This window comes from Tupaia chinensis, unplaced genomic scaffold (genome assembly GCF_000334495.1).
Source record: "Tupaia chinensis unplaced genomic scaffold, TupChi_1.0 Scaffold000231_2, whole genome shotgun sequence".
Lineage (NCBI taxonomy): Eukaryota > Metazoa > Chordata > Mammalia > Scandentia > Tupaiidae > Tupaia > Tupaia belangeri.
The window spans coordinates 3,024,679-3,039,210 of NW_006159707.1; the positions used below are offsets into that span (position 1 = coordinate 3,024,679).

The window sequence follows — 14,532 nt, forward strand, 5'->3', positions numbered from 1 at the left end:
CCGATTGCTCAGGACAGGAGGCAGGGGCAATTCCTTGCCTTGGTAGGAGTGCAGGTCAGCAGGCAGCTTATCTTGATGGACCCAGTAAGGCCCCATTGTTCTGCCTCTGCAGGTGCAGCTGTTAGCGGTGTGGCAAGAGCTGTGCCAGAGTGACCTAGCCCTGGACCGGCAGCTCACTGGACTCTACGATGCCTTGCTTGGTGCTTGGCACACACAAACCCAATGGGCTCTGCAGGTAACAGCTCATTTGGGTTCTGGGGAGAACAAAGCCTATGATGACACGGGAATGGGTGACTGCCTGGAGAGTGGTGGTTCTCCACTGTGGAGCACGACTGTAAGGACCCTGTTTGCTACCTGGTTCAGCCATAAGCTTAGAAACACGTGTCAGTGAAGTCTTTAGGTCTCCATTAAAACTCTTCCTATCGCTCTTATCTATATCTTAAATAGGATCTAATGTGACAAGGTTGTTATCTTAACTTCAGATAAATCGTACCTGGCCCGAAGTTTGCTTCCTTCATCTCACAGTATACCAAATTAGAGGAAGTGGAGTATAATTGTAAAGGCACCCTCTGGTTGGGGTGAGGTGAGACAAGGGACTTTGTTTCAAATGAGACTTCCCATCACTCACTTTCCCAGAGTCTGCAGGCACTTCCAGCCATTGATGGGAACCACTCTTCTCTAGTTGCGACGCCAGGAGGCGCAATAGATCCTCCTGGGGGGGATCTGTGGAGTAATGACTCACTGAGCCTGTTTAGGATTTGAGATATAAATATATAAATATATATATATATATATCGTCACAATTAGTCGTGAATCGCTCTGCAGATGTGCCTCAGTCATTCGCTTTGGAATGAGCTTGACTGTGGTTGGAGAGAACTCCTTGTGCGTGGTCATATCATTCAAGTTGGTTAAAGCCCTTCTCTCCATTCTCGTGTGTCTTCTCCTTGAACTGACCTAATTCGGACTTAGGGCGTTTTTTTTGTTTTTTATTTTGGTGTTTGACTTTTAAAGGAGAAAAACAACCTTTTGTAGACGTTTCACAGTTTTTAGGTAATCATTCGTTTTCAGCAGCTCTGTCCACCTACACTTGTTTGCGCGTCTTTGCCTCTTTGCTGCTTTTTGTATCGTGAGGATTAAAAACAGCTCGTGTCTATACACACACATGGCCTCCATCATCTAAGAAGAACTTAGACACCTTAGTATTCTGCGCAGGTATCATCTTAACATTTGGTGAGGTACGAGTTTATGCTAATTTATACCTTTGTTCTAGAATTTCTTATAGATGAATCTCATAGTACGTGGACTTCTGTCATTCGGTGTGGTCTTGAGATTTATTCATGTTGGTGTGTTTATCACGAGGCCGTTCCTTTCTACTGCTGAACGCTAGTTCATGATATGAATATGCCTTAGTCGTTTACACATTCTCTTATTGGTCCGTTTACAGTTTTGGGCTCTTATGAATAAAGCCGCTCTGAATGTTGTTCTGTAGGGTTTTTGTAGATAGATGTGTTCATATCTCTTGGGTAAAAACAGGAATGAATTTACTAGGTCATAGGGCAGGTATATATTTAGCTGTATAAGAAACTGCCAGGTCGTTTTGCATAGTGGCTGTACTTCTTCCACTCCCACAACAGAGCGTCAGAGTTCTGATTGATTGTGCCACCTCCTGCCATCATTAGGTGTTGCCATTCTTTTTCATTTTAGCCATTCCAGTGGGCGTGTGTAGTACCTCACTGTGGCTTTAATTTACATTTCCCTGGTGACTAGGGACATTGAGAACCTTTCCCCATGCTTATTGGTCATTTTCATATCTTTCTTTATAAAGTGTCTACTCATGTTTTTTGCCTACTATAAAAAATTGGGTTATTTTCATTTTTGTTACTAAGTTGTAGGAGTTCTTTATATATTCTAGGTGTAGGTCCTTTGTCATGTGTATTCTGTAGATATTTTTTTTAAAGAATTATTTATTTAATTTTATTTATTCATTCATTTATCTTTGATTTGACAGAGAGAAACACAAAGAGAAAGAGAGAAAGGGGAAGTGAGAAATAGATCTAGGACATGAACCGTGGTCTGCCATGTGGGAATGTCCTGCACCTTAACCACCACACCACCTGCTGGTCCCAATGTAGATATAGTCTGTGGCTTGAACAGGGACTTCAATTTTGATGAAGCTTAATTTCTCATTTTTTTCTTTATAGTTTTCACTTTCCGTGCCAACACCAATCCCCAAGTTGCAAAGATATTCTATGTTTTCTTCTAGAAGCTTGTTTAACTTTTACATTTAAGTCTGCAGTCCATCTTGAATTAATTTTTGTGTGTAGTGTAAGGTGGGGACCGGCTATGTTTTCATAAGCTATTTAGGGGTAACTCTATAGCCATGGTTGGTTAGCTTGGTCTTGTAGTTTTAGGCATCACTTTGCTCTTCTCTCCTACTTAAATGCCTTGGGAGTGGGGGAGACATAAGAGTCAATGACTCTCTCCTAAGGAGTGCCAATTGGTTACCTTTAATAAAGTCATGTCTAGATTTCCAGTGATGTTTTTTTTAAGAATTATTTAACTTTATTTATCTATATACTTATTTTAATTTGACCAGAAAGGGACAGAGTTAAGTGAAAGAGAGAGAGAAGGAAAGTGAGGAAAGCTGCCAGGTCTGGGACTAAAATCACGGTCAGCCATGTGGGAGTCCAACACACTTAACCACCACACCATCTGCCGGCCCCTCCAGTAACATTTTTTAAATATACATTTCAATGAAAACACACTCAGAAGTTCCCACTTTCTTTAGCTCAATTAGACAAAAGGAATTCTCTGGCCAAAGAACAACAAGAGTTCACAGACTTGGAAATTGGTGATGGTTTCTTAGGACACACAAAGCAATAGCCCTAAGGGAAAACAGATATCTTAGTTTCATTGAAATCAAAACCTCTGTTGGAGCCGAAGACTGGAAGAAAATATCTACAAAATATACCTGATGAAGACTTATATCTAGACTATGTTAAGAATGCCTACAATTCAATAATGGTAAAGTAAATAACCCAATTTTTAAAAATAATCAGAAAATGCGGGACCAGCAGTTAGCGTAATGGCTATGTCACTGGACTCCCATGTAGTCGACCGCAGTTCAAGTCCAGGACCTGGTGGCTTAAACTCAACGCCAGGTGTATGTGCATGCGTGCCTAAAACCCCGAGAGGAGAATGGAGGAGAAAGGATTGCAGCGTGGCCATCCCCCCTGGGGCGTGATTTCTTGCTTTCTGTCTCTCTGTCACTCTCTGTTTTTCTGGTGAGCGCACAAACAAACAAACAAACAAAACAAAACAAACAAACAAAAAAATATCTCACAAAAAAAAAAAATAAATAATCAGAAACTTAAGTAGATACTTCACAAAGGAAGATATACAAATGGCCAATGAACACTTCAAAAGGTACAGTGTCCTTAGTCCTCAGGGAAATGCAAATTAAAACCACAATGAGATTCTACTACTCACTCATGGGAATAGCAAAAATTAAAAGGAGTCACAGCACCAAAATGTTAACAGCTGGTGAATCTTACAATATTTAAAAATGAAAAATATAAGTGAATTGTAAAACTAACATTTAAGCATAATTAATTTGGTGGTGGAACATAGAGTGAATTCATGAGAAGAGATTGGAGAAAGTTAAGAATTTGCCTGGTCTAGGATAGTGATAATAACATTCAGGTTTAAGACAAATGAGCTGGGCTGGCAGGTGGCATGGTGGTAAAGGGCACCGGACTCCCACATGGCTGATGGTGGTTCGAGTCCCAGACCTGGCAGCTTGCTTTCTCACTCCCCTTCCTGCCTCCCCCGTCTTGCTCTCTCTCTCTCTCTCTCTCCCCTGCTGGTCAAATTTTAACCTGGCAGCTTGCTTTCTCACTCCCCTTCCTGCCTCCCCCGTCTTGCTCTCTCTCTCTCTCTCTCTCCCCTGCTGGTCAAATTTTAAAAAAGAATAATAAGTAAATAAATAAATACAGTTAAATAAAATAATGCTTTTTTAAAAAAAAAAAAAAAGACAAATGAACAACTAGTAACCTAGTAACTAATAAAGCTACTGAAAGGAAAGGAAGCCAGAAAGGAGATCTTTATCCTGGTTGAATGGAGATGTTTCTGGGAGAAATAGCGAAGTTGAGGCAAACAGTTCTGGGGAAATAAGTGAGAAAATAATGAATTTTGCTTTGGGATACGTTTCAATTCTATTTGAGCTTGACTCATTCTAACAGCAACATCCAGCAGATGGCTGGAAGACAGTTGCTCTGGAAATACAAAGTGGAGAGTAGCAGCAGTTTAGGTTTTTGTTATTTATGGGTTTGGGTTTCTTTCCTCTATTTCTTTCTCTTCCACTCCTACAGGGTAGCCCTAAACAAGAGTCTAATACAGGACTTATCAAACAAAGCAGGTGTTCATTGAAGTTTTGGGAATCCTCTATGAGAATTTGAAGTTTGATTTTCCACCTTGGTAATAATTTAAGAACAAATGTTTTGGGTCATGGATGTGACCACCTTTGAACCACTTGTTGCCACACGATTTCAGTGGTGGGTTTGGATTGATGGTCACATCACACCACTAGCTCTTCAGCAGGGTGGGGGGAGATGAGAATGGAGGCAGACATAGTATTTACAGAACGTAAGGGGGGGTATCGAGTGGGTGCTGTTAATGCCCTAGCCCACATGACACACAGCATTTTCTTGGTGGAAGCAATGTGAGACTGCTCATGACAGCCAAAGTGGCATAGTCAGCTGATCTCGACAGAACCTGTGCTGTAGCGGCCAGGTTAAATTAACGATGAAAGAGAGAGAGAAGAGGGAGAGGGAAAAAGCGCCCCCTAGTTGGGCAGGGTCACACCATCTGGTTGTGGCACAATCCCCTTCCTTCACTCCTCCAACCCGTGGGATCTTGGGCACTTGTGCACATACGTGATGTGCTTCAACCTGACTGGGCCCAGGATTCGAATTGTGGTTATTATCATGTGGGATCTGGCTTCTCTCTCTCTCTCTCTCTTTTTAAAAAATAATTATTTATTTTATTATTACTTTTTAATTTGACCAGAGAGAGACAGAGAAAGAGAGAAAGGGAAAGTGAGAAAGCAAACTGACAAGTCCAGGACTCGAACCTCAGTTGACCATGTGAAAGTCCAGTGCCTTAACTGCCACGCCACTTGCCAGCTCCAGATCTGGCTTCTCTCAAGCAGCACATTACCAGTATACCACAGAGCTGGTCCTATCGTTCTGTTTATGCCCTACCTCCCACTGTCCCTAATTTCTTTACTGTCATCCTCAGAGTCCTCTATTCAATTTTTGCTGATTATCTAACTAGTATATGGAAGCATTTGCTAGGTTTGAAAATAGCCAGGCACTTAGCGCCAGAGACGGACATGAGTTGCCAGTTGTTCTGGACAAGTTTCAAGTCCTGCCAGTCTACTTTGTGAGCGTGTTCTTATTTGTCAGGGAGGAAGCTTTAGGCTTATAGCTCTTGACTAGAATACTTTTCAGCTATCAGGGGAGATTCCTTTGAGTGATCCAGCAGACAGCTTCTTTGAAAGGCATGCTTCTGTTTGGACTAACACAGACATCTCTCTCCCATTGCAGGTTTTCAAGAACCCCCATGAGGTGGTGACGGTGCTGCTGATTCAGACCCTGGGGGCCTTGGTGCCCTCCCTGCCCATCTGCCTCAGTGCTGGTGTGGAGAGGGCAGGGCCCGAGCTGGAGCTCACCAAACTGCTGGAGTTCTACGAGGCTACCGCCCACTTTGCCAAGGGGTTGGAGACGGCGCTGCTCCCCCACTTACGTAAACACTGTTTCCGCCACTTCTCTCGCTTCCTTTCCTAGCTCTTTTTGAAGCGTCTTGGGACAGGGTTCGTTTGCCTTTTTAGATATCTGTACAGAAGTGGAAGGGATCAGTGTTTCTTTCTCAGCAGATCGGAAGGCTTTTCCATGGACATGTGGCCATGTGGAAATGGCTGTTTAGTGCACTCATCGCGCCCCAGCCCTGTCTGGGTGTTCTACATGCTCTGGGGAGTCATGGTCACTTCTGCCTGGGCTTGGATGTGGAAGACCTGATAGTGAGGCAGTGAACATTAGTGGCAACGAGTTGTCAGCAGGTTACACCGGATGGTACTGTTCTCTTGATTTCAAGACTTCTTAAATCTCAGTTGATTCAACCTAAAAATTAAGTTTAAGAGAATAAGTAGGGGGCCAACCAGTGGTGTGGTGGCTAAGGTGGCTAGATCCCACATGGCTGACAGTGTGGTTCTAGTCCTGGACCCTGTCACTTGGAGACCACTTCAACGTGTGTGTGTGCGTGCCCAAAATCCCAAGGGAAGAATAGAGGAGAAGGCACTGTGGCATGGCCATCCTTATTGGCGGGTATTTTCTTACTTTCTCTCTGTCTCTGTCTCTCTCTCTCTTGTGAATATGCAGGTCTTATAGCAAATTTAAAAAAACGAGAGAAAACAAGTAAATTAGAGGAGCTCCTTGAAGGGGCAACGACAGGTTCTTCAGAGCAGAGAGCCGTGTGAGTAGGACTAGAGTAGCTATAGGGAAGATGGGCTGAGAGCAGAGCGCTCCTTATTCCCATTTGGGTAAACAATGTGCAGTGTGTTACGTTTTCCCAGCTGTTTCCCATCTATATTAAAAGCATTGTAAATTTTTAAATAGCACAGACTTGGTGACGCATGCTACTGTCAAATCAGGAAATCGCTTCAGGAAGGCTTTGTTCTGCCGTTTGGCTGCTGTGTGTCACTAACTTAGTTTATTTAATAGTTATTCTCTTTAATTACATTTGTGTCTAATTGCCTTGTACATTCCAGGGAGTGTGTTTATTGTTCGGTTCCTGATGATTCATAGGTGTTCTTGGCACCCTTGCTGGTCAGGCCTTGGTTCTGGGAGCAGTACGGTGGATGTGGGTAGCTTCCAGGGGACCACGATTCTGCTGTTCAGTGGCTGAAATGTGTAGGCCTGCATCCCTCCCCCGGATGATGGGTGTTGAAGACGGAGAACCACCCTCTGAAGAGTCAGAGACAGGAGGGCTTTGTTAGCCATGGAAGTGTAGATTTTTAATGATTCCTGTTGAGGTTTTCAAATGAGTTTTTGTTTTTAATTCTTTGAAAACACATACAAAAATAAAAATAAAAATAAATGAAATGAAGAAAACATACTATCCCCTATACTGTAAACCAGGAATCATAATTTTTTTAAAAAGTCCAAAAAGAAAAAAAAAGAAGGTGAATGAAAATGACCTGTAACTTCACCCAGAGAGAGCCACTAGCAACATTCTGTGTCCTCTTAGTAAGTCACGTCTAAATTACCCATTATTCACAAGTGTTACTATGAATATTTAACATAATAGTATATATATTACATAATATATATATAGGATGGTCACGCCGCAATCCCTTCTCCTTCATTCTCCTCTCGGGATCTTGGGCACCATGCACATGCGCCCGGCGTGAATTTAAAGCCACTGGGTCCGGGACGTGAACCGCGTTCATCTACATGGGAGTCCAGTGACATAGCCATTACGCTAACTGCTGGTTCCCATAAATATATATTTTATAAGTTATAGTATAAGTTATGCATATTTTTATATAAAAATATTTTAAATATTAATTGTATACAGTCTTATAGTCTCTTTTTTTGCCTAAATTAATATAATGAGCCTTTTATAATGTCATTACATGTTGTCGTAGACTGTTTTTAGATTTTTTTGTCATAGGTCACATGCATTCATCAGACAGAGCCAGAGGAAGAGGGAAAGTGAGAAATAGTCCTTGGGGATGGCCATACAACAATCCTCTATTCTCCTCTGGGGATTTCAGGCGTGCACATACATATGTCCATCTTATTTTTCAAGACACTGGGTTCAGGACTCAAACCCACAGAGTTGGCCATGTAGAATCCATTGACTTAACCACCATAACAGCTGCTGGCCCAAAGCATGAAATTTGTTTCTTTGTTTGTTTGTTTAGATTTTGCCATAGAACACATGTGTTTGCCAGAAAGAGAGAAGAGAGAAAATGAGAAATCATCCCCCAGGGGGAATGGCCATGCCACAGTCCCTTCTCTTCCATTCTCCTTTCAGGATTTTGGGCATGCATGCATGTGTGCCCAGTGTGATTTTCAAGCCTCTGGGTCTGGGACTTGAACCATGGTCGGCCATGTGGGAGTCCAGCACCTTAACTGCCATACCACATGCTAGCCTCAAGGCATGGTTTTTAACAACTGGGTTATAATTATGGTTTATAATAACTCTTTAAACCTCTATTATAATTAAGACTATTATGAACTACCTTACATGTTAAGTTTTGAAACCAGCTCTGACTTTTCTTTAGGATAAGTTCAAAATTGCAGTCACTAAAAATTAAAGATTTTTTTAAATGTCATATTTTGCTTTTTATAAAGGTCCTACTTTTGGGGCCAGCAGATAGCATAGTGGTTATGTTGCTGGACTCCCATATGCCTGACCGTAGTTCGAGTCCTGAACCTAGTGACTTGAAAAATCTCCCCAGGCATGTGTGCCTCATGCCTGCCCAAGATGCCCAGAGGACAATGATGGAGAAGGAATTTTGGTCATCCCCCTGGAGGTGATTTCTCACTTTCCCTCTTACTGTCTCTGTTGCGTGTATCATCCCCCACTTCCCCCAGGTGCATGTGCCCTAAAGCAAGAACCTCTAAAACAAAATAAAAGAAAAAAGTTCCTACTTTTTTTTTTTTTTGAGAGTTTATCTTTTATTGCTATAGGGCACATGCGCTTACCAGACAGACAGAGAGAGACAGAGAGACAGAAAGTGAGAAATCATACCCCAGTGGAGATGGCCACTCCGCAATCCCTTCTCCTCCATTCTCCTCTTGGGATCTTGGGCACGCACGCACACGCGCCCAGCATGAGTTTTAATCCACCAGGTCCGGGACTCAAACCGCGGTCGACTACATGGGAGTCCAGCAACATAGCTATTATACTAACTGGTCCCAAAAGTTCCTACTTTTTTATTTTATTTTATCTTTTTTTGAGAGGTTTTTGCTATAGGGCGTGTGCGCTCGCCAGACAGAGAGAGACATAGAGACAGAAAGCGAGAAATCACCCCCCAGGGGGGAGGGTCATGCCGCAATCTCTTCTCCTCCATTCTCCTCTCAGGATCTTGGGTACGCACGCACACGCATCCAGCGTGAGTTTTAAGCCACTGGGTCCGGGACGCAAACCGCAGTCAACTACGTGGGAGTCCAGTGACATAGCCATTACGCTAACTGCTGGTTCCCAAAAGTTCCTACTTTTTAAAAGATTACTTTATTTTATTATTCATTCATTTATTTGAATTTGACCAGAGAGAGAGGGAAAGTGAGAAAGCAAGCCATTAGGTCCAGGACTCAAACCGTGGTCAGCCATATGGGAGTGTGCAGCGCCTTAACCACTACTCCACTTGCTGGTCCCAACTTTTTGTTTGTTTTAGAAAGCAGAAAAAAAGGTTTATTTACTTTCCAAGAGAGGAAAGGGGCCAGATATAGAAAGCTGCATTGACCCTTTCCTAGTTTTGTGAATGAGGGTGTCCATTCCCCCAGGCTCTTGCCATCACTAGAATCTTATTTTTTTTTGAGAGAGAGATTTTTGCTATAGGTTGTATGCACTCACTGGAGATAATAGTCAGAGATGGAGAAACAGAAAGCAAGAAATCATTCCCCAAGGGCGATGGCCACACTCCAATCCCTTTTCTTCCATTTTCCCCTCAGGACATTGGGCATGCACACACACATACCAGGCGTGAGTTCCAGGCCACTGGGTCTGGGACTCAAACCACAGTTGGCCATGTCCAGCGCCTTAACCACTATGCCTCTACTATCACTAGGTTCTTTTTCCTCCCAGTATTCTGACATTTATAAACAATTAATGATATGTAATTTTAACTTTTCACTTTTTTTATTAGCAGTTTAAAAAATTATACATTTTTTTTCTATTTTAAATTGCTTTTTGCCTGTTTTTCTCTCTGTGAGTTTAGCCTATTTCTGGCTCATTTATAAGAGTAATTTTTTAAAAAGAATGATTTATTTAATGTTATTTATTATTATTATTTATTTGGCCAGAGAGAGAGAAAGGGAAAGTGGGAAAGCAAGTTGTCAGTTCTGGGACTCGAACTGTGGTTGGCCATATGGAAGTCCAGCGACTTAACACCATGCCACTTGCTGGCCCCTCTTTTTGTCTCTTTTATATCTCTAGGATTCATAGATTTTTTTTTTAATTCAGGTATTTTCTGTTATTATCATGATGTTCAGATTATTTCAAATTTGGACAGTGGATACATTTTTAAGCTGGCTCCTTTATCTTTTTGGCATGCCCTACCAGTCTTTGTGTGCTTTCTTACTTTTTTATTCTAGGAACACCTTGTACTTTCCCTTGACTCAGACCTGGAATTGGCTATGTTCCCAGGGAGTCTGATTTCTTATAACAAAATGGTATTTAGAAACTAAAATCTGAACACCAAGAGTGTTCATTGATACTGAGTTATTATTATTTCTAGGCTATTTTGGTGGACAGAGCTAGGAAATACATTGTTTTAATTGCTGGTTTATACCGATACTTCCTAATCAAATCCAATGCCACAAGATTTTTACTTCTTACACACTCATGTGCATCTCCTATCTCCTGCTGTGAGAATCCTGGTTCCCAACAGTTTGTTTTATATGCAATTATATATGTTTATGCATGCAATTATTTGTCATGACTGCGTTATGGGGCATTCAGAATGTATTTAATTTATTCATTCCATTACAAATGTATTCATCCTGGAGAACTGGATGGTGAAGATACAGTGCTGAGCAAAACCAGACTTGGTTCTTAATCTCAAGTGTGCGCATTACAGTAGGAGGTAATCGAATAATCACGCTAATGAGTGTATAATTACAAAGTAAAATAAATACTTGAAGAAAAACAAATGGTTCTAAGAGTATATAATCAAAGAAAGATCATTGAGACCAGCAGACTTGAGCTGAGTGATTATTGAAGGAGGAGGAGGTGTTAACTAGATGAAGAGAAATGGGGAGAAAGAAAGTCCTTCCAGACAGAGGGGTCCGCACATGGTCAGAGGGAGCATGGTCCCTTCAGGAACTGAGAGAAAGCTGGCAGCTAGGGAGCAGTGAAGGGTGACGTTGTAGAAATAGTCAAAAATAGCTGATATTTATTCGGCATTTACCACATGCCAGAACATACGTTATTTTACCTAATTTCTACAAAAGCCTTATAAAATTGATGGCATGATTATCCTCATTTTGTCAGCGAGGAAACATGTGTGGCAAAGTTAAGTCGTCTGCATGCAGTCAGATACCTGGAAAGCAGCAGAGCTTCCATAGAGAGGCTTCACTGTTAAACGCCACCATTTTTCACCTCCTGAGATCAGATAGTGCTGAGCTCTGTTAGTGTAGAAGGATTTTGGACTCCAACTGACGAGCAGTGGAGGTTACTGAAACGTTGCGAATAGGGCAGTAATGTGGTTGGATTTCTGTTGGGGGAATATTTCTGTAACTTTGGTGTGGAGGAAAGATTGGAGAGGACCAGAGGATCTGAGGACATCAGTAAGGAGGCCATTATATTCACTCATCCCCTTTTGAGATTGTTTCCAAAACTTTATTTGTTGATCTCTTTCTTTCTTTTTCTTTCTTTCTTTCTTTCTTTCTTTCTTTCTTTCTTTCTTTCTTTCCTTCCTTCCTTCCTTCCTTCCTTCCTTCCTTCCTTTCTTTCTTTCTTTCTTTCTTTCTTTCTTTCTTTCTTTCTTTCTTTCTTTCTTTCTTTTTTGTTTTAGTTTTGCTGTTGGGTGTGTGTGCTTGCCAGAGAGAGACAGAGAGAGAGAGAAGGACAGTGAGAGGGAAAGTGAGAAATCATCCCCAGGGGGAATGACCACACCACAATCCCTTTTTCACTTTCTTCTCAGGATTTTTGGGCTCACATGCACAGGTAGGTGGCCTGTGTGATTTTCAGTCCACCAGGTGTGAGATTCAAACTGCATAGTTGGCCCTATGGGGTCCAACTGCCTTCATCACCATACTACCGCTGGCCTGTGCAGCAGTTCTTCTTGAACCTGATCCTGACAACAGATCATTTAAAGGGATTGTTGACTATGATCATTGTGAGATTAAGGGGGTTGCTGTTTTGGGCAAACAATGTCCAAAGCCCAGATTTATCCAGATATATATACCGAAGTGATTATTGAAGAAGCTTCAAGGATGATAAAAGTGGGTTAACAAAATATAGACATCCTTGAAGATAAAACAGGAAAAGTTCTAGTAAAATATCTCTTGCCTATTGCTTCTAGCACTAATTTCAGATTCTCCGTTCATTGTTGCTTTTAATTTCTGATTCTCTAAAGATGAGCACAACCTGGTGAAAGTCATGGAGCTGGTGGATGCCGTGTACAGCCCGTACAAACCCTACCAGCTCAAGTATGGCGACATGGAAGAGAGCAACCTCCTCATCCAGATCAGCGCTGTGCCTTTGGTAATGTCACAATCCTGCCAGTGGCCATGTAAGAAGCTATCTCTGCCAGGTTTCTGGTAGAGTTTGGCAGAGAGTTGGAGAGTGGGATCCGATGTGCAAAAAAAGAGCTTTAAATGCCTTGTGGGTTTTTGTAATCCAAATATAAGAAGACACTACAGATTTGCTACCAATTTTCTATTTAAAAATCCCTAATAAAGGTCTAGCAAAATGAAAAGCCTGAATCGTTGGGGGATATAGTGATCATCTCCCTGATTTCATAATTTTTTTTTTCCCCAAGAGGCTGTGTGTACTTCCTAGAGAGAAAGAGAGGGAACGTGAAAGAGCATCCCCATGGGGAATGATCATACCACAATCCCTTCTGATTTCTACTTTCTAGGTATTAGGGACACATGAGCCTAGGGTATTTTCTCAAGCCGCTGGATCTGAGACTCCAACTGGGAGGCTGGCCATGTGGAATCCAGCCACCCTAACCACCATGCCATAGGCTGGCTCAGTAATCTTTACTGAATTAATCTTTTGTATAAGAAAGATAGGCAAATGAGCACAGGAATTATCATTCATGGACAATGCCGTAGGGGCTGGTTTACTCTTTAGGCAACATTGGGGATTAGAAGCCATTTCCATTTCAAATGATTTGTTCCCAAATCATTTACTGCTGTCTAGTGTGAGGTGAGTTGACATTTAAGAATTAATCAGAGAGGGACCATGTGGCATGATGGCCACATGGGTGACTGCGGTTCAAGACCCAAGCCTGGTGGCTTGAGAATCACACCAGGCATGTGCGTACATGTTTGTGTATGTGCGTACCAAAATCCCAAGAGGAGAATGCAGAAGAAGGGATTGTAGCATGGCCATCCCCTGTGGGGGGTGATTTTTTTACTTTCCCTCCCTCTGTCTCTCTCTGGCGAGCGCACGTGGCAAAAACCTTAGGGAAAAAAAAAATTGATCGAGGAAAAAAACAAACAAAACATTCAGTAGACACAAAAAATGAAAAGTTAACCTGTTGGCGATAATGCCCAATATATGATAATATCTTTGACTTGACTAATGTGCTCTGTATTCATGCTGGGAAAAACATGTTATACCTCTGTAAAGTTACACGGTGACTGGAGCCAGAGGTGGGGTAGTGGTTCAGGCGCTGGATTCCCGCATGCCTGATTGCGGTTTGAAAATTGGACCTGGTGGCCTAAAACTCATTCTAGGCCTGTGTGCATGCAAGTCCAAAATCCCAGGAGGAGAGGAGGAGAATGCAGAAGAAGGGATTGTAGCATGGCCATCCCCTGTGGGGGGTGATTTTTTTACTTTCCCTCCCTCTGTCTCTCTCTGGCGAGCGCACGTGGCAAAAACCTTAGGGAAAAAAAAAATTGATCGAGGAAAAAAACAAACAAAACATTCAGTAGACACAAAAAATGAAAAGTTAACCTGTTGGCGATAATGCCCAATATATGATAATATCTTTGACTTGACTAATGTGCTCTGTATTCATGCTGGGAAAAACATGTTATACCTCTGTAAAGTTACACGGTGACTGGAGCCAGAGGTGGGGTAGTGGTTCAGGCGCTGGATTCCCGCATGCCTGATTGCGGTTTGAAAATTGGACCTGGTGGCCTAAAACTCATTCTAGGCCTGTGTGCATGCAAGTCCAAAATCCCAGGAGGAGAGTGGAGGAGGAGGGATTGTGGCATGGCCATCAATCACCTGGGGGATGATTTCTCACTGGCCCTCTCACTGACTGGCTGTCTCTCCCTGGCAAGCACACACACCTTATGGCAAAAGACTATTTAAAAACAAAACAAAAACGCAATCATTGATCTTACAGTAGTTACCTACAGCCTCTTGTCATTTTCCTGTTTTCTAGGGATATACCTAGAAAGGCAGTTCCACTTCAATTACCCACTTGAATTACGTTTTTGCCCCTGAAGGAAGCATTCTCCTTTCGCTGCATTGTTTTGGAGTGTCTAATATGGAGAACTTGAATTCTACCTTGAGAGCCAGAGGGAAAGAAACCATGATAATCATAGAAAAAGGAAAACATTG

General features: G+C 42.1%; 1 protein-coding gene across 2 annotated transcripts in view; it reads left to right on the top strand.

Moving 5' to 3' along the window:
* COG7 (component of oligomeric golgi complex 7) overlaps positions 1 to 14,532 on the top strand; it is a 92,456-nt gene that overhangs the window by 24,959 nt on the left and 52,965 nt on the right. For both annotated transcript variants that reach the window (XM_014587741.2, XM_006148310.3), the window contains exons 6-8: positions 113 to 235; positions 5,607 to 5,805; positions 12,368 to 12,495. In XM_014587741.2, the coding sequence (XP_014443227.1) occupies positions 113 to 235; positions 5,607 to 5,805; positions 12,368 to 12,495 (450 nt within the window). The remainder of the gene's footprint in view (positions 1 to 112; positions 236 to 5,606; positions 5,806 to 12,367; positions 12,496 to 14,532) is intronic.